The 23306-nt window shown below is 30.4% G+C and overlaps 1 protein-coding gene across 1 annotated transcript; it reads right to left on the bottom strand.

Moving 5' to 3' along the window:
* Positions 1-2324: 2324 nt before the first annotated feature.
* On the bottom strand, positions 2325-5813 carry LOC102590343 (60S ribosomal protein L37-like). Its single transcript, XM_006356581.2, has 4 exons — positions 5717-5813; positions 5507-5642; positions 3571-3672; positions 2325-2541 (listed from the first exon to the last, which is right to left on the bottom strand). Exons 1-4 carry the CDS (start codon positions 5717-5719, stop codon positions 2495-2497), a joined length of 288 nt encoding a protein of 95 aa, XP_006356643.1. The 5' UTR covers positions 5720-5813; the 3' UTR covers positions 2325-2494.
* Between the last annotated feature and the right edge of the window lie 17493 nt (positions 5814-23306).

Here is a 23306-nt window from a genome sequence, read left to right as displayed (position 1 = left end):
CCATGTGAAATTAGATCAAAGATTAAAATAAATACAAGGTGTTATCTAAGGAGAAAAAAAAAAGAACAAGGAGAAATCGATGTACTTCTCTTTTTTCTCTTCTAAGCACATTTTTAAAAAAAATGAAATTAGTTTCGAACTTCATTATTAATCTGTTGTTAAATTACTTGTAGTTAATATAATTTTTAATAATCTATTGTTAGGTCGTTATTAAATAGAATTAACAATGAATTTTATTGTTTAATTATAAATTTTGTACGTAGCTAATTTTTGTTTTATTTTTTTAATTCACAAAAGAAATTTGACACAAACTCACTTTAATTTTTCTATATTCTTTTGGTACACATGTAATCGTTGACTAGAATATAATATAGTGACAGCAATCGTGCCAGGGTGTTTTTTTTTTCTTTTTCTTAATTACAGCTCTTTTGATTTGTTAGAGAGCATAATATAAGTGAATTTTCAATTCTGACCTAGCAGATTTTGCGCTTACATCTGATTTTTTTCTCTTATTATATAATAAGAAGGGAGTTTAGAGTATGCAACAGTTGTGAACGTGTCTACTTTAGTAAGAGTATTATTGAAATTTTATGTTTTTTTTTTGTTTCACTTTAATTTAATTATTGTATAAGTTAGCTATGCCCTTTAGTATTAAATTCATACCCATTATTTATCGATGGTGAAAAATATTTTGTTTATGGACATCCCAATATTTAAAACACCTCATATTAGGTTTTTGAGGAAGAAGAATGAGATGACTTATTTTAGAATAAAATTTAAAACATTAATCAACACCACGTAAATATTTATCGGATATTCATTAACACACAAATATACAACTTATTTCGTTTGGTCAAAAGTATATATTGCTGATAAATGGGGTTTTTTTTATCTATCAAATTGAGGTGCGTTGAAAGAAGTCAAATTTGCATTACAAACAATTAATGGCATTTCGAGCTCTTGGAAGTTTTTTTCTTGAAACATCCAAAAGCTTTCCTTTCTCCTTCATTCGAACTTAACAATAAATATAATTTTTTTTAAGAAATCCTAACTTTGAATTAGGGCTAATAAACAATGGGAACAGAGGAGTAAAGTATGTCATATAAATTAAGATGGAGTAATAAATCAATGATAGCAGACTTTTAAATAAAATATTATCACTAAAGTAGTTAAGTGATCTGTAATCTCACTTTAATATTGTAATTCCTCAAAAATAATAATATTATTAGACTAATCGATACTAACAATAATATTCCTAGGAAGTTGGGAAAGATCTGAACAAATATTTTAACGGTGGTTTTGCAAAACCATTTTTTACACGTGGCCAATTATAATTCGGCCACATCATTATTTTTTTATAATAAAAAATCAAAATTCTGAACAAACATTTTAACGGTGATTTTGCAAAACCATTTTTTACACGTGGCCAATTATAATTCGGCCACATCATTATTTTTTTATAATAAAAAATCAAAATTCTGAACAAACATTTTAACGGTGATTTTGCAAAACCATTTTTTACACGTGGCCAATTATAATTCGGCCACGTCATTATTTTTTTTATAATAAAAAATCAAAATTTTGACATTATTTTTTAACGGTGGTTTTGCAAAATCATTTTTAAAAATGTTTGTTCAGAATTTTGATTTTTATTATTAAAAAAATTATGACGTGGCCGAACTATAATTGGCCATGTGTAAAAAATGGTTTTGCAAAACCACCGTTAAAATATTTGTTCAGAATTTTGATTTTTTATTATAAAAAAATAATGATGTGGCCGAATTATAATTGGCCACGTGTAAAAAATGGTTTTGCAAAACCACCGTTAAAATATTTGTTCAGAATTTTGATTTTTTATTATAAAAAAATAATGATGTGGCCGAATTATAATTGGCCACGTGTAAAAAATGGTTTTGCAAAACCACCGTTAAAAAATAATGGCATGAATGAGCCTTTTCTTAAACGGTAATGGCATAGATGAGCCAAAACTTTTAACAGATAGCATAAAATGAGCTTTTTTCTAAAAAGTTCGATGGCATATTTGAGCCTTTTCCCTTAATTTTTTATATCAGAGAATAGATCCTTGTTCCACGTGTCAACAGATGACTAGAGTTGCTGAAGTGGTTGACTTTATAATACAGTGACAGCTATGGTGCCAGAGTATATTTTTGGTAATTACATCTCTAGTGAGTTGTTAAGAGATAATAATAATAATAAGTGAATTTTCAATAGTTACTTAGCAGGTTGATATAATTTCTAATCCTAAACTATACGAAGTTATACCACATTTAAAAAGTATATCATTAGCCTTTAGATGATTAGGCTAATATCAAACGCAGAAACCAATCCACTCGACATATATCTTAAACAACAATAACTTCAATCTAACAGATGAGAGGTAATATTCCAGAAACAAATATTCAAAACTTCGATTCATCAGTGAAATGGAAGGCAAAATCATAATAAAACAACGTCAAACTGCCTCTTTAGAAACTTAAGCGGCCGCAGCAGTGCCCTTCTTCCTTGGAGCTGCTTCAGTTCCTGAAGTGCACACAAAACAATAAACCCAGTTATTAAAATCAAGGATTTAACAGACAACATTGCAAGCATCAAATATTTATACAAGAGATGCGGTTATGCATCCTATAGATTGAACATTTAACCTTTTACTTTGTTATGGAAACTAGGTGCTTATATACCGTAAACCCACAACTTAAGCATCAAGTGAGTGATAATCTATCTCTAAACAGACATGTTCATTTAGTGTGCAAAAATAATGGTCAATCAAGAAAAGATTACAAGAGAAATGTACCAAGCAGAGGGAACCCAGATAAACAGAGGAAAACACAATCTGGTAAAATAGAAACCCTCAAATTGGAAAAGGAGATAAATGTATGCCCCCAGAACAAAGCCATCAAGAAATCGATCCTCAGATCTCTGTCCTTGTAGCCGAAAGAAGAGGCAATCAGGGGAAAGATTTATTTTACAGTATTCATGTCCTAAAAATAGCAGTCTTCCCTCAGAATGAGACCTAGAAGATGATAGTGACCTCTAGAAAAAGCACGCATGAAAACATAAATTGCAAGGGTTGTAAGGACTAGCTAGTTTGTGTTCTTTTTTTTATGATGAAAAACAGAGAGCTCATCCAGGGCCAACCCTTAGGGGCCATTCGCAGCCTTCAAAACTCAGGCATAATGGGGCTCCCCTCTACCCTACTCCACTTAAATGCCATGCTTCGTTCATACGGCGCAGCACTCGAACCTGTGATCTAACTCACAAGTTCCTCAATCTTAGCCACTTGAACTTAAGCCTGCATCTGCTAAACACTATCCGATGTTTTAATTTCTCCCCAATTTATTTATTTTTCACAAATGCTTTTGTTCAAACTAAAGTAAATTCAATTTCAAAGTATTACATTTAGTAATATTCGTGTGAGGGGCTGGCTAGCTTGTCTATTAGCCAATTAAGTTAATAGAATCTGCTAAATTAGGGTTAGATGCACAGGGTTGTAAAATTTAAAGTCCAACAAAAAATATTCTCTATTAACAAAAGTTAAAAATGAAAACTTACCTTCTCTGAAGTTAGTCTTAAACCTGCGGGGAACATTGCGGAGATACCTCATGCGACCAGTTCCAGTGGTCTTTCTTCTAAGTGCCTTGACGCTCCAGTTATCTACAGCGAAATACAATAATCAGCAAATACTATCCCCTTAATAGGTTGCAAAAACCACTCAGAGCTTGGATTGCTTTCCGAAACTAAACAATTGTATCAATTGTTTCTCAAAAATCCAATTGGATCTCCGAGTTGGCTTCAGAAATCAGCCATAACCCTAATTTCAGTTTGTTTGAAATGTTAAAGAGTTCTCATACCGCCTTTATTTATTAAGATAAGAAGAAAAGGTTGTGTTTGAAACAGATACTTGAAAACCAATCTTCATGAAGCGCCCACATGGAGGGTCTCATACCCCTTTATTTCATCTATAATCTCATATTTTAAAACCATTTTTTTATGCTTGACAGTTGGTTAACCTTATGGACTGACAGACCCAAACTACTTTCCCTTTCCCCTGTTTGATCCATATTGCTTAAAGTTAACTCAAAATTGAAATTCAGTAGCAAACAGTTTGAATCAATTTTCTGATAATTTATGTTATCAGGTAGATAGCCAACTCCAAACACTATTTTCCAAACCAACAAGCACACAATGTCTATTCACGAACCAAACTTAAGACATTCCAAAGAAGAGTATGCTTAATCAAACAACACTGTGAGACATGCTAAATGAAAATACTTAAGTGTAGAAGAACACAATAGCTATAAAGCATAGCATGATACCATGCAAATAATATTTAAAGAATCCAATTCATTGGTTGAAGCTCCAGGTCAAATATGAAGAATGAAGATACAACCCTACAATTCGAGTAAGACATCATTAACTAAGATACCACCTTCCAGTACCCAGCAGCCCAATACCACTAGGATTATAAACGCAGTCCATTAGTATCTACACACATTTCTAAACAGTACAGGGAAAATTCCGGACAAACTAATACCACACAGCTGCACACTGAAACCAACTCCCTCGAGATCGCTTGGACAATAATTCTTAGTTGTCTAGGGTTCTAGGCATGCTCAAATACCAATTATTTGACTACTAAGCATGCATGATTATCCACTTAAACTGGAGCTACAGGAAATATACTCACTTCATTGTCATTACACCAACCAACTCTAACAAAGCCTTATACCAAAATAATTCCAGTTCCATCTCTTTGCAACTTACACTTTGTCAGCAGATATTACAAATCCCCAAAAAACCACACACTATGAACTTTAGGACCATCTGGTTCCCCTTATTTTACCTAATTTACCCAGTTTCCTTGGTTTCAAAAAAATCAACTTTTTGAGCTAATAGTAAACTGCTAACTCAGTAACAATGTCAATCAATACTATAGTAATTACTCATTCAACAACTGGTTACTTAATCAACAATTGGAAACAAAAAGGATGATCCAAACCAAACAGACCCCTAAGTTTGATGAGATTCAACACTAAGCTCAATCAATAGACAAAAGAATACATCAATCTTCAACATCCAATTAAAAACTATCATACAAAAAATGTCCCCTAATCAGAACCCCTCCTAAACACTGTTAGACCCAACAAGTACACTCCTATTACCATGCATTTCAAAACCCGCTTCCACTATTTCACATTATCTACCCAGTTTCTAAAATCAAAATCACAGCTAGCAGATAGCACAAAAAATTCAACTTTATAACCTAATAATAGCAACTACTAGCTCAATAAAACTAACTTTTTCCATCAGATACCTTACATAATTACTTATGCAAACAACCACATACCCTTTATCTAATCCAACCCAAACAGGCTCATACTTTAATAAGATTCAAAACCTACCCTCAAATCAACTAAAAAATAGATCAATTTCGAACATTGAAACATGTAAAATCACAGAAGAGTGCTTCAAAAATTGAAGAACATACATTTTCTGAGACGAGCAGCAGGGTAAGCACAAGCTGAACAACGACTCTTCTGGATGTGGAAGCTACGACGACCACATCTAACACACAGTGTGTGTGTCTTGTTCCTCCTCTTACCGAAACTTCCTGTTCCTTTTCCCTAATACATCAAACAACAATAATTAAACACAATCAAAATTGAACCATTTATGAGTTTGAAGATTGGAGAGTTACCATTTGTGCAGCTTTTCCTTAAGCTTCGACAATGTCTTGTCTAGAAAATTATACGAAAAGGAAGTAGGGTTTTTAGGGTTTTCAGTGTTTTTATTTGGTTTTTTGCTTTACGATTTGGGCCTGGAAATGAAGTCCATTTGTTTCTTTGTTTGGGCCTGCAATTGTTTGTTAGTTTGGTTGGATTAGAAGGGAACTATTTAAAACTTATCCAATTTAGAGATCATTTATATTTAGGGAAACAAATAGGTAAAATTACACGGTTAAGCAAATATATATTAGTTAATTAGTCATCATAGCTATGGTTTTAGTTAATTACCACTCTCGATCAACATTCAGTGATAATTACATGGGCTGGGGTTTCGAGTTTGTATAATTCAAAATTTATATAATATAATTTGTATTACTTTTGTATGATGTATTTTTGTATAATATAATTTGTATAACTGCTTAAAGTTCAGATGTATATGTTTGCATAAATTCATTATTTCTAGTTTATACAAAAAAAAGGTTCAATTATACAAATGTACTTGCGAATACAAACTCACCCCGCGAATTATACAAATAAGACAGTTTAAACTGTAGGTACAGCCCGTAAATATGCAAACTATAGCCATCATAATTAAGTTTATTATAATGATTATTTGTGAAAAATTCCAAAAAAATAAAAATAAACCCACCATCTATGGGATCCCTTTACACAATCTATACTAAATATTGTAATTACATGTATTATTCTAAGAGGGGATTATGATTAATTTATTTTAAGTGTTTTTGACTTATATAATTCTTTTTTATTTTTTGTGGTGTTTGAAAAGGATAAAAATATTTTTAAGCATTTATTTTTAGACTAAAAAATATAAAAATAAACATTTATTGTATAACTAACTTATGACTTTTAACTTTTTGCGATATATTTAAAAAGTCAATTCAAAAACTTCTAAAACTTATTTACCTCTTACACCCAATTTTTTCAAGGGAAAATTAATGGAAGTGGCCTTTCGATCACTGTTTTAACTCAACATGACCCCATTTTCTATAAATTATTACCAAAAATGGCCATTTTGTTAAAATAGTACCCTTATTTTACATCTTTCTTAGATTTTGTATGTGTGTGTTGTTCTCTTTCTTTTTTCCAGCACAATATCTTCCATATTCAAGTCTGGAATTCGTTATGAAGAGCTTTTAACACTTAGATTTTAAAATTTGATCTATTATATATGTGAAATTTTTCAACTGAATAATATATCAAAATAATTGAAATATTATGAGGAGCATATCTAAAATTTTGAGTTGATGTTCATTGAAATTGAAGATCTTCGATGTTCAAATTTTAAAATATGACATATCTCAAACATAAATCATTTTGAATACATAATATATCAAAAGATTCAAAATATCAGATGAGCTCATAATCACACATCATTATGTGTTGCAGACGACCATCTTGTATATTTTCATCACATCAAATAACTTTGTTTTAGCCTACAATTGTTTTTTTTATTTAATAAAATAAAATAAATATCAGTAGTTGTGGCGTTGCGATGCCATATATATCCCCTGTACTGTTAAAATGAACTCTTGCAAAAGGATAGATATTTTGGCTAAGGGGTAAGTGTGTTAAAAAGTTAGTAAGAGGTGAGTTGGCTGTCACGATCCAAGCTCATGACATATATTGTTTATTTTCGGCCTAGGTTGGTATAAATTTGTCTTTTGACTTATGCTCCATGAAGCTTCAAAAACGTGCATATCATGTGAACTTGAGTTATGCCTTGTAAAACTGTTCACTTTTTTTCCTTTTTCTGAAGTGAGATTCACTAAAAATATCATGTGTGACTCATTGTACTCGCCGAGATTTTCCCCATCATCGTACTGCGAGAATACAAGTGTTTGATATCATATTTGTCATGATCCAAGTCCATAGCACATATTATCCCGCTTTAAACCTACGCCCACACAAATTTGTCTTTCCAACTATGTCAATTGTGCTTGACTCACATTAGATTTTAAAAAATAATTTGTCAATTTATTTTGTTGGAAACTATTTTTTTCATACGAAAAGTATGAGTTTGTATTATTTTGTTCCATTCTATAAAGGTAGAATTTGGGTAAATTATATTCTAGTTATAAATTTAGTTTAATACGATTAATCATTAGTTTAAATACCATTCCCTAAAATTTACCCAGTTCCCTTTCAAGTAGAGTCTAGAGTCAGAGTTGATGAGATCATCGCAACATTTGCTTTTTGGAAAGAAAAAAAACAACAAGTGGAATCTCTACTACAAAAATGATGAGAAGATAATATTTTGTAGCCTTCAATATATATTGCTTGAGGGAAAAAAATGATGTGACTACTGCTAGTTTGATAATTTTCTCCGTTATAATTTATTTATTTGATATTAACTTAATACAAAAAAAAAAGAAGTAAAATTTAAAAAGAATATTTTTAATTTTGTTTTAAACTGAAATATGTAAGGTATATCAAAATATATTTTAATTTTACGATCTTAAATATGTCATTTGGAAAATTAGAATTAAAAAATTGTTAAAACAAGGAAATTAAAAAGACATTCTATTTAAACGGACTAAAAAGAAAAAGTAAGACAAACAAATTGAAATGAAGGGAAGTAGTTTTTTTTTTAATTTTATTTTGTTAACTCCAACGTTGCTATGACCCAGGACGGAGCTATCTTAGGCGAAGGGTACTGGTCCGATGCACACTAGTAGTCATTTGGTGTGAGGGATAAAGATAAATAGTGATGGGATAAGAAAATAATGATGAGATAAAAAATGTATATCTTGTTTGGTTACCATGTTTGGGATAACTTATCCCACCATTTATATCATAGTGATGGGATAAGTTATCCCATATACATGGTGGGATAAGTTATCCCAGGATAGGTAACCCCAGGATAACTAATCTTGGATAACTTGTTCCCAACCAAACGGTATAGCTAAAAAATTATGTGGTGTACAAATGATAAATGTCACTCTCTCTATTCATTTTTACTTGTCACATTTGAATTTAACATACCTGTTATAAGAAAATAATAGCTGACATAACTGTTTACCATGTTACCCCTATTAAAAGTAACAGTAAAAAAGAAAAATCTACTTTTAAAATAATAGACAAATAAAATTGAACCGAGGATAACAATTGTGAGAAAAAAAATTCCTGACTCCGACTCCACTAGCTATGAGCCTATGACATCATGATAAGTTGGAAAAAAAAAACTAAACTGCGTGCAGAGGCAGAGCCAAAATTAGGAGTTTGGGGCTTCTAAATCAATTGGGGGATTTACAAGTTAATATACATAAAAAATATTAATTTTCTAATACAAATATAAAGTTTAGGAAAAGATAATGGGTTCGTCTGAACCTATGAACCCCACCTAGCTCCGCCTCTGACTGCGTGAAATTTGACATGGAAAAGCATATTACAGCAAGTGAGTAAAGTACAAATAGATAATCAAAACTTAGAATCTTGAAAATTGCACTTCACAAATTTTTCAGTTTCTCTGAATCGTCTCCAACACTTTCCTTCTCCTCCTCGTTTAAAAATAGCATTACATCATGTTCATAATAAAAAAGATAGTACCAAATTCAAATCTAAATAAATAAAGTAAATATATAACTAACAGATTCATAGGCGCGAAATGAATCATTCAACTTTATAAGTTTTAAATTTTAAAATGACGATTTCAAGTGACAGTACTGAATTCTAATCTAAATAATATTTGTACATACACAAATACATTATTTTAATCGACTGAATTTGCATCCGGACTTCTATCTCCGCGCCCAACTTAATTAAACCCTTTGACACTTTGCAAGAGAACAACAAACAAGATACATTCAAAAATTACTTTAGCTGCAGGTAAATTAATTCAGACTTGTGCAATGACATCATGTTAACGTAGTGTGTGCATTAATTTAATCACAAGTAACAAAAAAAATATTAGTTTTTACTTAAGATTTCGAGCCTTATGCTAATATTGGAATAACTACATAATGTAAAAGACAAAATTAACTCAAGAATCCATAACCCTAAATCACCCATAAGTCAAAATCCTTAAGAGGGACAAATAGGAAATATACAAAATTAGGTTAACAAATGTTTTGAAATTTCAAAATTAAGGCATTTTATGGGAGAAAAATGAGCTGACATGAATGCAATAATGAGTAAATTAAGTTTTGTAAACTCAATATATATCATGGAAAAATGAAGCCAACAAGTATAATGTCTTTTTGCTTTTGGTTGGATATGAATATGAAGTTTTCAAAACACTATTTCTTGTGGTTATTTGGTCCTATATTCTTGGAAGTTCTTTCATATTTTTGATGCCCTTTCCATTTAAATTTTTCAGTTCATAATTTATACTTATGAGGTTAATTGGTTATATACTTATATATAGTTTGTTAGTGTAAGAAAAAATTGATTATATCATCATGTTGCTTTACTTGTGATAGCGAGGAACGTTAACTTATTTCAAGATTGCAAATTTTAATTGTATATATTTTTCTGGATGACTTAATAGTGTAATGGTCATATAACTTAAACGAGCTTAATATGCATCAGATTTACACACTATCAAGTCGCCTAAAATATATTTACTGATAATTCATAGAAAAAAATGGGATTAACATTTAAAACTACTAAAAATTACAGTACTACAATATTTTTCTACTAAAAAATGTTTAGTGACTATTTGCATGGATATTTTGTTTGAATTGGTGAGAAAAGAAAAATAATAATATTTTCATACGAAAAAATTAGAAAGTTTTGAGGATCTATCTTCCATCATGCATTTTTTCAGTAAATTGATTCAATGGAAACATGAGTGAAAAAATCATATTTTTTAGTACAAACTTTACACTGATTTGCGGTGATAAAGAAAAGAACTTTTATTTCTTTAGTATAGTACTTGAAAACTAAGATAAATTACTTGATATGAAAAATAAGTTATCTAATAGTATAAACATTATAATATTGGTTAAACTCATAGTATATTTTATTTTGTATCTTTAGACTTGTGCTTTTTCTGTGGGTGGGGTTGGGGATTCCTATGAAAAGGTCAATTAAAATAGTAATTTGCTTGTCTTTTAATATAAGGAATTAGGCATAAGACAAAGGCATATTGACATTTTGACATAAAAAATGAGTTGCTACGTGTTGGAGTTTTCTCCTCTGAGCTCATTTACTCTAATCTATATCTATTTGTAACTTCTTAATTCAAGTATTATAATCTAATCAACAATTTGAAATGGAAGTAGATATCAAAAGTTGGAAAAGGAAAAAGAAGAAAATAAATAAAATAACTTGAGTAGGCCAAACTAATTTAGTACCATGAATTAGTTTGTAGGCATTTACCGTTGAGCTAAGAATCGAAAAAATATCTTCTTTTATTGAATTTCATATCTGAATTATTGAGAATATAAATTTTATATATGAAATGTCACTCAATAGATAGCGCAACACATCTAGATGTTGACTAGACCAAATGTTTGTCTAGAAATGCTTCTAAGCAAATTTCTCCTTAAGATCTTCGTCCACCTGAGTAGTCCAACGACTCTATTTGCTGACACATTAATTAGTTAAAATATATTTTTAACTAACTTCTTTAAAACCTTAAACTCTCCCCTTTCAAGTCGGAGATATCAATGTCACGAGAAAGACGACACTACGACTAAGATGGTGGATATCACGGTTGGAATAAATTAATTTATGCAGTGATAGTTTTAACTTTAGCTTTTAGCCTAATATAAATTTATTTAAATTTGTCACGGTGAAATTATTTTCCCACGTGACAAAATTTTTAAACAAAAGCGAGAGTGTACACACATCATCAGAAATTAGTCAGGGTGTCGCTAACTATTGAGTGATAGTTCAGGTAGAAAACTCACACTCTCAATAGTTCAAGTATGAAACTCAAAAAAATGATATAGTTTAAATGCGTTTTTGACCCTTTAACTCTTTCACATTTGTAGTTGCATTGTTTTGAATTTGACGCTTAGGTAAGCATGAATTAATTGCATTACCATCTTAATGAAAATTTTGACTTCACCACCGCCCAAAACGATGTCTAATCAATTTTACTATTGGATAGATGAAGGTATAGTATAATCTTGACTTGTGGTGTACGTTTGAAATGAATTAGACAACTAGGTCAGAAAACATCAAAGAGGAGTAATAATATTTTTTGGATGTTTGTTTCCCAAAAATGCTATTCAATCACAAGCTACAAAGTTTGGTCAGATTTATATTCTGCATGTGATAAACCAATAGTTTGAGATTAATTTGAATATGAAGGAACCAAAATAAAAATAAAAATTAACATCAACGGGCATGGTAGGCTCACTATTAAAAAATCACTATTTCCTCACTAAATTTTGATTGAATTAAATGAGAAAAAAATAGTAATAATATTTTCATACATGCAAAATAGGAAGTTTTTCACTGCATTTTTTGAGTGATCTGATTCGATAGAAAATAAGTGAGAAAATCATGTTTTAAGAAATAATTTTTTTATTGATTCGCGATGAAAAAATATTTATTTCTTTCTAACTAGTCGTGGATGACAGTGACCCTTTTGCAAAATCGATTATTTTGAGTTCAAGCTTTAGAAACGGAGAAATTCATGATAGAAATCATTTTGCCATTTTAATGAACCCTCTAAGTTAGATAATCCATTAAATTTCAAATACTACTCTCTCTACTCCATATTAAGTGAATTGTGAGGCAATGCATATTTATTAAGAAAATGAAATTAAAAGAAAAAAATGGAAAAATATTCAACTATTTATCTTGAATTTTGAACAATTCACTTATTTTAAATTTAAAAAAAATCAGTTAATATGAAATAGATTGAAGTATTTAGTTATAAAAGAAGATTATAATTTTAGCTGGTCATATTTCACATCATCAAAACTTAAATAAATGCCAATATTAAGGATATTTTCCTGAAATCAAGAAACCCCTTTTCTTCTTGTTGCTAATTATGTCATGTTAGCTTTATCTTTATTTTTATCACCTTTTTAGGTTCATAGATTGCTTCCAAATACTGAAATGGATTACTCAAGTTGTGCAGAACTGAAAGAATCATCACATATTATTTTCTCTGTCCTAATCCATATGATATTTTCTGAAGTTTGTAAGTTAAATAAATTTTTTATGTAATAATAATCTTTAAAATGTTCTACGTCCTAATTTCATCTAGTATTTGTAATCATGTACGTGATCAAAGTTTGAACAATGATGATTGATGACGATACAAAACATTTCCACCCAATTAAATTAGTTGATGAATTATTTTTTAAAATTAATTTACTTTTCAATGGAACTAATTTTATTTCAAAAGATTTGAAGTTTCTATATTAAGTAACGTACTTGACGTTAATATTCTGAATTCCCCTACTTTTATTGTTCATTTTTTTGAAAAATAATTAATGCAAGATTATTTAAAAGAAGAAAAAAAGGGAGGGGATTATCATGTGTATAAATGAGGTGGAATGATTCAATCCTACTGCTCCCATGTGAGTATGTGATACACATCTTCATAAATTTACAATTCACAAGTTTGAATATATGTGGACTACAAATTTCATCTTCTATACTTTTTTATTTTAATAAACTTTTTAAGAATAAACTTAAACTACACCAACCAATTAAATTAAATGTACAGAATTATATCCTCTCCTATCTAATCCTTGATCAACTTGCATTTTCTAAACACTATGAAATGTGGGTTTTTTTGTTTGCCTATCGTATGTATCAGCTAGACGTTGTTCTAAATCAAGGAGGTATTTTGGAAGATGTGTGTATTAAAAGGCCGATGACTACTTAAATCAAAAGACTATGAATACAAGATAGGTCGAAAGGGAGTTCATTTTCATTACCTCGAGGTGTCTAGGTGTGAAGTAATTTAACGATTGTATGGTTCCTCTAAAATTGAATAATCCAACTTACTAAAATAGGCTTGGATCAAGTAGTGACAAATGTTGGTGCGTGACCAAAATCTCATATTGGTTGTAGAAAAGAAAAATGAAGTTATTTATAAGATGTAAAATACTCTTAATGGTGTGAGATTTTTGAGGAAACTACATGGGTTTGACCCATAAAGGACAACATTACACCCAATTAAGAGTATTCATGGACCGTTTTAGCACATTAACTAGTATCAAAGTCAATGATTTGACGGGACAGGTATGAAGATGACGTTGGCATGCAGTCGGACCGACTTAGTATCTTTGCCTGTTTATTGGCCGATTTTTGACATTTACCCTTAGCTTTAAAGACACGTACACACCCTTTGAGCGTGACTGTATAGACACGTTAACTCTCTGACTCATCATATGGATCTTAGTTTGAAGGCAAAATTATTGATATGCGAATAAAGTCTCATATTGATAGCTAAAAAAAATACTTATAAGATATTGAATACAAAGTTGGCTCCAAAACGAATAATATTACACTGTGTTAAAAAGTATTTTAAAACCATTTTAGACCAAACAACAAATTCCAAAAAACGGATAGATATTGCTTTTTTATATTTATTTCAACAGTCCCAATCCTATGAATCTTCATAATTTTCTACCTCTACCTACTATAAATATGCATGCAAGTGATGACAGTTTTTTTGAAATATTAGATGATGGATAATCATATTGTAAACAAATTCTCTCGTTTGTTCCCTTCCTCTTTCACTTCTTGTCAGTTTCGAAATATACCAGATGTTGTTGAAAACTCATTCATAATCTCCAAAAACTCTAAATTTCTCCATAATAATGTTCTCGCCGGAGTTTCTTCGAGAACCAATTCGTCGATCAAAACTCAAGAATCCAAATCAAACAAGAACACTTTTATGAAGAGTTCTTCATCAAATAGTGGGTGGTTTAGTAGTGAAGGAGAAAATGATGAAACAGAGGATGCTTTTTTCAGCTTGTCTTCTGGTTATTTTTCCGAGTCGTTTCGCCGGAAACCGGATGAAAATTGTCGGAAAATGTACAATCAGAAGAGTTCTGAAATGGGTCGTTGTTCTTCTGAGCTGTCAGTGAATTCTGTTTCGAGAGTTGGGTCAAATTTGGACGAGTCAAAATGGGTTAAATCAAGAAATGGAAACTCAAAAACAGAGCAAAACAGAGGAAAAGCCAGCAAAACTGCCCGAGAAACAGGTGGAACTTGTCGGAAAAAGTACAGTTCTAAAATGAGTCATTGTTCTTCCGAATTGTCGAGGACAAATGGACGAGTTGGGTCAAATTTAGACGAGTCAAAATGGGTTAAATCAATAAACGGGATAGATTTCGCCAGCTCAAAAACAGAGCAAAACAGAGGAAAGACCAGCAGAACAGCCCGGAAAACAGCCAATCAGAAGGAATCCGAAATGATTCCTTCTTCTTCCGAATTGTCAAGGATAAACGGGCGAGTGGATTCAAATTTAGACGAGTCAAAATGGGTTAAGTCAATAAACGAACTTGACTTCACCACCTCAAAAACAGAGCAAAACAGAGGAAAGACCAGCAATAAAACATCCCCAAGATCCATCAGAAGAACTCTCCGGAAAACCATCCCGGTTGAAAAGTTCGATTATTACAGCGATTTTACTAGGGATGCTCGCCTGAAAACCACCAAATGTCGCCGGAAAATCAAGAAATCAAGTACAACTAGCTCTGATGAAATGGGTAAGTTTAAAATTGTAATTGACGGAAGAATTGAAGAGAGCATTGCTGTAGAGAAGAACACAAATGATCCATACAATGATTTCAGAACATCAATGCTAGAGATGATAGTAGAAAAACAAATCTTTGGACTCAAAGATCTTCAAAGGCTTTTGCATTGTTTTTTATCATTAAATTCACCTTCTTTTCACAAGATTATTTTTGAGGTTTTCTCAGAGATTTGTGAAACCTTATTTCACTAACTCTAGTGGTAGTACTTTAATTTAAATTAGATTTTTAGTTTGAATAAAATATTTGTAGGATTTTGATAACTTTGTGTAAGAAAGTGTATGCAACTATTACTACTAATTACCAAATGTTATGTATCCATTTTTAAATTATTATTTTTTAAGTCTATGTATGTGGATTTCCTGCTTTTGTTAAAATGATTGTATATATTTATGAGATAATTACACTATAGTGCGGTCCATAAAATTATTTTACATAATTCAATCAAGGTTTTTAATGGTCACTTAATTGGGGAGGAGGTTAAGGGCCCTAGAGAGTAGAGGGTTGCCATGAGGCCATAGCCTCTCTCGGACTTCAAAAAAATCCAAACTTAGAGCCAAATGATAGATCTTCAAGAGACGAATCCAACGTAATGTGAATCGCCTCAAAATTCCATCTACATCTCCAAAAAATCACAAATTACAAACCGATTAATAATGCAAAATTCAAGAGCAAAGTGTCGGCTGTTTTCAAAAAAAAAAAAAAAATCGATCAAATTCAATTCGTGATGTCTCACCTATTGGGGATAAAGGACCATCACTAGATCTACCTCTCCACAAATTACAAAAGACTCTATCTTGTCATTTGAGAAGACTCTATCTTGTCATTTGAGAAGACTAAGACTCTATATAAAGGACCATCACTAGATCTACCTCTCCACAAATTACAAAAGACTCTATCTTGTCATTTGAGAAGACTCTATCTTGTCATTTGAGAGAAATCAAGTGGGCAATGTTTGACGAAATTCTATTTTTGTATAATAATTGATATATTCTGTATGGATTTATAAATACCTCTTATAATTTTGTGTTGTATATTAGTGTATACCAAGTTTTTAAATACTTTTATAAAAATATAATATATGAACGTTTGTATATTACTATATACCGAATATATATTACTGTATATCAAATTGTGTTTTGGACAAAAAATTGTAATGTAAATCTTGAGCTATATTTTTTTTTTAACAATACAAGTTAGATAATTCGAGTAGTTATTATTTACCTCATATTTTAGAAGTTTTAGACATTGCAAAAATGTGGGAATTTGGACAAAACTGTTGAAGATAACGGGAAAACTAAATTCAATAATGAATATGCAATTATTGAATAATGATTAAAAATTATACTCACATAATATGATTAAAGGATGGTGGTGATTATGACATGATGATTTAAAGAATTTAAGAGGAGCCAAAGTGGGGTGAATTAAGACGTATTCTACACTCTACACCTATAAATAGTCTTTAAACATTATTTTGTAAGGGGGTTTAACCTAAGGAGAGGCAGTTGTGGAGTAAGACAAAAGATTCGATAATAAATTTTTCCTTTTCTTCCTTTTGTGGAATATTGAATTGAAATTGCTTGTGTTCGACAAATAAAATTTTATATGTTAAATCAAAGCTTAACTTCACTCGAATTTAAATTTATTTAAAATAATAAACTAGACGAGAGAATAAAAACTTATTGTTAACAAGAGATCTAGGATGAATGTCAGTCTTATGAGTGGCGGATTCATGATTTTCATTTAGGGGGTTTAAAAAAATAAAAATATAAACGTGTGAATACGCACGTTTGAATTTTTTTGGGTTTAAATCTACTTCTTCTTTTTTTCAAAAAACGTGAAAGATTGGTCCTAAAACTAAATGAAGAGAAGGTAAAAAAAATAGAATATAACCACAATGAGATTCAAACCCTGGACATGAGAGCCAATCTAAAAGGAGATCTACCACTACGCTACAACTTACTTCTTATTCATAAGAGGGTTCAAAATTATTATATCTACATAAATTCAGAAAATTTACTTTATATATACAGTGAATTTTTTGGTCGAGCGGGTTCGGGTGAACGCCCTGGAAATCACGTGGGTCCCCCCCTGCTTGTGAATGTAGAAATATTTAGAGTCCGTTTGGATTGACTTAAAAAATAGTTTTTAAGCCAAAAAAAAAAAAAAAAACAAACTGAAATGATTTTTAAGTAAAAAAAAATAAAAAATAGGGGGTGACCTACTTTTGGTTTTTGACTTGTTTTAAGTCATTTTTTTACCTTACCAAACACTTCCCAACTTATTTTAAGTCATTTTGATTTATTTTAAGTTATTTTTTATATTTGTCAAACACTTCTAGAAGTTAAAAACTGACTTAAAAGTAGGTTTGACCAACTTTTAAGCCAATCCAAACACCTCTTAGTATAAAATACTTCTCATTTAAAAATAGTTATGTGGTCAAGAATTGAATTAACTGTGCTAGTAAATTCACATTCTTAATGATTTAATAAAAATCCACATGCACAATGTTCATAAGTACTGAGTAGTAGGCTCGTATAGCTCACTAATATTTTACTTACATCCTGTAATTATTACAGTACAAAAAAGATACAAAAACAACGATAACAATTATAACTATGCCTCATATTCAAATAAGGTAAGACTATTTGTATGATGAATCCACACTCACCACATAAAAGATACACTATTAATCACTTTAAAGATGGTACATAAAAAAAATTGTTGGAGTCTATAATATTTAACTTTTTTTTTTTTGTGAGCTTACTAAAGAATGGCTACAAATTCTAATTACCTACTCGAGTATAGCTGCATAGGGATGGCAATGGGGTGGGGCAGATGCGAGGCGGGACGATTTTAATGTTGTGCAGGGCAGGTTGAAGTCGGTTTTTTAAAATTTAATGTGGGGCGGGTTACGTCTCTATGCGAGTTCAAACTTAATTTTAACTTTTTATATGTTATAAGAGTGGTCGATCATTATTTATTAAGATATGTTCTTTAAAGTTACTAAAGTATTTCAAGATAATAAATGAAAATAGTTCAATCAAAACTACATGCTTCTCAATTCACCTCTATAAAATAAAATTTTAAGTCATTATCTATTAAATTAATACAACTTAATGAGAAAATGAATTTTATTTTTAGTTTCAAATTTAATTTTTAAAAAATATAAAAAGTATTATGTGGGAGGGTTCATTCGGGCGGGTCTATACGAGGCGGGTTAAAAGAAAAAAGATTGCTATGCGGAATGAAACGAAACATGTTTAAATTTGTCGAGGTTAAGCTCAACCCACCCCGCACCGCTCCATTTCATCTCTACTCGATTATGTCGCAGATTGTACCAATGTGATATTCAAGTCCATTAGTCCTCAACATTAAATCTTTTATGGACCTATGAGCAACATTAAACTACATACTAGCCCAACAAATTGCATAATACTAGTATATATTTACTTTAAATTGAATCCCTCATAAATGCCTTTTTTTTTCATGGGTTTCTTAGTTATTAATAGGGAATTTTACACTACATATTTCCCAACAAAGCCACAACCATAGTAACACTAGTATTTATTTTTATTTTTTAATAAATTTTAGTCAGTATATAGTGTAACATTAATGTATAATCTATGTATAATTATTGTGTATACTAATCACAATTACTAATTATACACGTATTATATGTTGAATATACACTAAAAGAAATTACTCTCTCAGTCCCATTTTTGTGGCGTCATTTAATTTGACACGATGTTCAAGAGAAAAAGGAAAATTTTTGAAACGTGTGATCTAAACAATCATCAAATATTTGTTTGACTATAAATCATTTCATTAAGGATAAACGAGAAATTTAAAGTTGAATTATATCTAACTATAATAAGATAAGACTAAAAAAAGTGTTGTATAAAATGAAACATATGAGTACAAACTACTACGTCTAGGTGGGTAAAGTTACTTTTAGCTAGCTAACAAAAAATATTAAAGATCCAAACCCAATGTGATCTCTAGAGGCCAGATAATGGATCACAATGGGACTAGAGAAGTTTAGTTTGTGTGGCCCATATAGCAAAGACACACACACACACACTATAGTGTATATGTTGTATAATTATGTATATTCAATATTTGATGTATACTAAGAGAATTATAGAGGATAGAGTAGTGATAGAATGAATCGGTTATCTATAATACCTCGTCATTATATGATATATAACATGTTGGTATCATATATGGGCCGATTGTTTTCTTGAAGGAATGAACTATCGGTCCTTATGATACCCTAATAGTATATGATATACCATATGAAAATCATAAAATTCGAGAAATTTTCTATAAGAGAACAAAATGAATTACTCTTTTGTGATACCCTGCCAATATATAATATATACCATGCGGGTATCATAAATGACTAAGCTTTCCTTTTAAGGAGTGAATAGTCCTTTATGATATCATATCTGTATATAATGTATATCATATGGGCATCATTGAGAACTGAGTACTATTGAAATGAATATACTATAATACTATTGATATTTCAAATGCCTTAACAATGCCAAGACATAGATTCTGGACATTGGATAAATAATTAAGTAGGCATACAAATATTAAATAAATATAAACAAATAATTAATTTGAATTTGACGAAAAGCTGTATATTTTCCCCTTAGACAAAAGAAAAAAGAAAAACAAAAAAAGTACCATATCACTACTTTCTCCGTTTCATTTAATTTGGCTCCTATAACAAAAATCACTTTACTTGTTTATTTTAGTAAATCAAGATAGTTTTAAGAATATTTTTTTTCATATCAATCTTACCCTTAAATAACTACACAAAATAATAATAGTTAGATTTAAAATTTCAAAATATCATTATTAAAATTAATGTAATAAAATACACTTCTAATTAATTTTTTTTTAAAAAAATATGTCAGATCAACATGAGCCAAATAATATTAAACGGTGGTGGGATTAGTTATTATTGTTAGATCTTGGGAAAAAAGTACTACTAACTGTTAGATCCTTTTGCAATTCCTTTTTTTTTTTTTGTTAAAATGGAATTTGTGTCAGCCACTATATTAAGATTGATTTTTTTTTTCATTGAAAACTTTTTGAACTTAGTTAGTTCTTTTTACATTTTTATTTTTATTTTATATAATATGCAATTCCTTTCCGACCAAAAACAATATTTCGAACGTTGGGTTTCTCTCTTCATAAATAATTATATGGTTATATATATATTGAAAGTGTTTAAACTAAACAATGAATAGGGATATGTTTTTTATCACTTTCCATCAATAATAAATATCAATCTCTGACCACCAAGAATACGACAAATGAGAAGAGATCATCTTAGTGTTATTGAATAGGGAAATGTTATAAATTAAAATAAAGAAAGCCTCAAAGGAACTTTACATTGTATTTGGTCATTATTAGAAGCTAGGCTAACTTGAGAACTAGCTTATCACTAGAAGTGTGAAAACACATAAACAAAACAAACAAGTACATAAAACAATGACAGAAAGTTCAATTTAGACCAAATATTTTAACTTATTTACTTGCATTGTGCTAATATATCTTTATCTACATATGTTAATTAAATTAAAAAAATACCCACTCAAATTAATTAATTAGTTGTGAAGCATCTCTATTTATATTGTAAAAGGCACAAATTACAAATAAAGATAAAGTAACCAATCAAGAAAATAGTGAGTTTTTAAGCTTATTTATTTATAAAAATAATCCACCCCTAATTACTTAAACATCTAATTAACTAATACTATATGCTAATTATAATGACCAAGTGTTTGCTAAACTTAGAAATTCTAACCTTCTTAGCAAATTATTATTATTAATATTAAAAATAAGTGACAAATTGAGGTAAGTGGGGATGCTTGAAATTAAATACAAATATTCACAAGAAAGTTAAGTCCCTACTGCTGTCTAATCAATCTCTTGGAACTTAAAGGGCTCATCAAATAATTAGTTTCAAAAAGGAAAACTGCTTAAAAATTATAATTATTTAAACAAATTGAGAAAGAAAAAGAGTGGAAGACATGATATATTCCCACTCTGATTTAATTTTCTGTCTTATATATATATATATATATATATATAAGCTACTTCACAGAGGAGGAGAGGAAGTGGAAAGAATGATTCTCAATTTGTCATTATAAAGTTATATTTATAAACTTTTCATTTAAAAAAAAGTTCACATATATTGTTAATTGAATAAATTATGACTTGAAAATTTATATGTGCACTAATTTAATTTTTTTGCTTTCTCTTTTCCTTCATGTAGACATGTCTTTATCAATTAGATACCATTTTTTGTGCAAAATGATGCTAGATGGGATATAAAGTAACTTTTTGTTATTTTAAAGTAAGCAATAAAAAGTTCTTACTTAACTTATTTAATTGGAGCCTAGCAATCATTATTTACCAGTGGGATAAAGATATCCATTTACATAAATAATAGTCGAAGTCAAGATTTAAATTATTATTTTTTATTTAATTATTAGTTTTTATATATAAATAAATAAATTTCACAAAATAGATATATAGTATTTGAATTAAATTTATTGAATTCAGCAGAATTCGTGAATTATATTGTAGCTTCACCCCGAGATAAAGTACCAAGTGAATACAGGTATAGAAATGACCAAATTAAACAATTGTATACATTATTATTAATCAAGTAAATATGGAGTGAGTACCAGAATCTTTGTCTGGAAACTGTAACGACATGTTCCCGTCGTTATAGAAATGCCAACGGAAGAAAATTTGGGGACGAAATTTTTTTCCATAGTATTTGGATTTTCCCAACCTAGTCCAGATTTGGACGAAATTGGAGTCTTTAAGGTGTAGGGAAATCTGGTAACAATCGGTTGATTTATTTATGATTCTGGTTACATGAGTGGTTAAATAACTCGTTAAGGAATCCGTACGACTTTACGAAATTGAATTCGGGAGAGTAGAACTCCCGGAATCGATCTTAGTGTGAAGGATATTTTCTGAGCGTTGTGGGTTAGAGGTGTGTTGTGAAGTAGGGATTTTGGAATTCTTTAAATAGCTCCATGTTTCGTGCAACCCGCTTTGGCGGGGCCGCTGTAGCAGGGTGGTGGCCGTTGTGGCGGCTCGACGCGACTTAAGGTCGTTAATAAACCTTAAACGACCTTATTATGCACTACTTTTAGAGCTAAAGAACGAACCCCAAGCGGCTCCTACTTGGTTTTCATAATTCTTGAAGCTAAAGGTAAGCTTTTCACTCCCCGAATCCGTTTTTCGATCCGTAGAACGTAATAGAATGGGTGAATATTGATTCGGGGGGTGGTTGTTATAGATTCTATGGTGGAAACAACCCTAATTTGGATAATTGGATCATGGGTTTGCTCTATGGTTCATAGAATTGTTAGTAACTCGGGTAATTAGTGATTGTTTATTGATTCCCGTATTATATTGATTGTTTGTAGACCAAGAACAAGAGGAACGAACCCGGAAAGGGAAGGATCAAGTTTCTTAGGGTTTCAAGCTTGTTTCAAGGTAGGTGGTGGTTGTGATTCTATGATTGTGTGATGTATGTTTGTTCTTGCTTCATTATGATACATGTATGTATATAAATGTTGCATTATTGATAACACTTGTTGTAAATGAGATAGATGAATGATGGTTATCATGAAATCATGACTTAATTGTATGATCTTGAGGATATACTTGTGATTGTGATTGTGGTGTGTTGAATGAATCGGTTGTCACATTCCAGCATAACTAACTTTGATCGGTTGCCACGTTCCGGTATAATTATGGGATCGGTTGCCACGTTTCGACATAAATATTGGATCGGGTACCACGTTCCGGTATGCTAACTGTTTGG

The sequence above is a fragment of the Solanum tuberosum genome, unplaced genomic scaffold, assembly GCF_000226075.1.
Source record: "Solanum tuberosum cultivar DM 1-3 516 R44 unplaced genomic scaffold, SolTub_3.0 scf00225, whole genome shotgun sequence".
Taxonomy (NCBI): Eukaryota; Viridiplantae; Streptophyta; class Magnoliopsida; order Solanales; family Solanaceae; genus Solanum; species Solanum tuberosum.
Note: the sequence above shows the minus strand (reverse complement) of the source record. Positions and strands in the feature narration are given on the sequence as shown.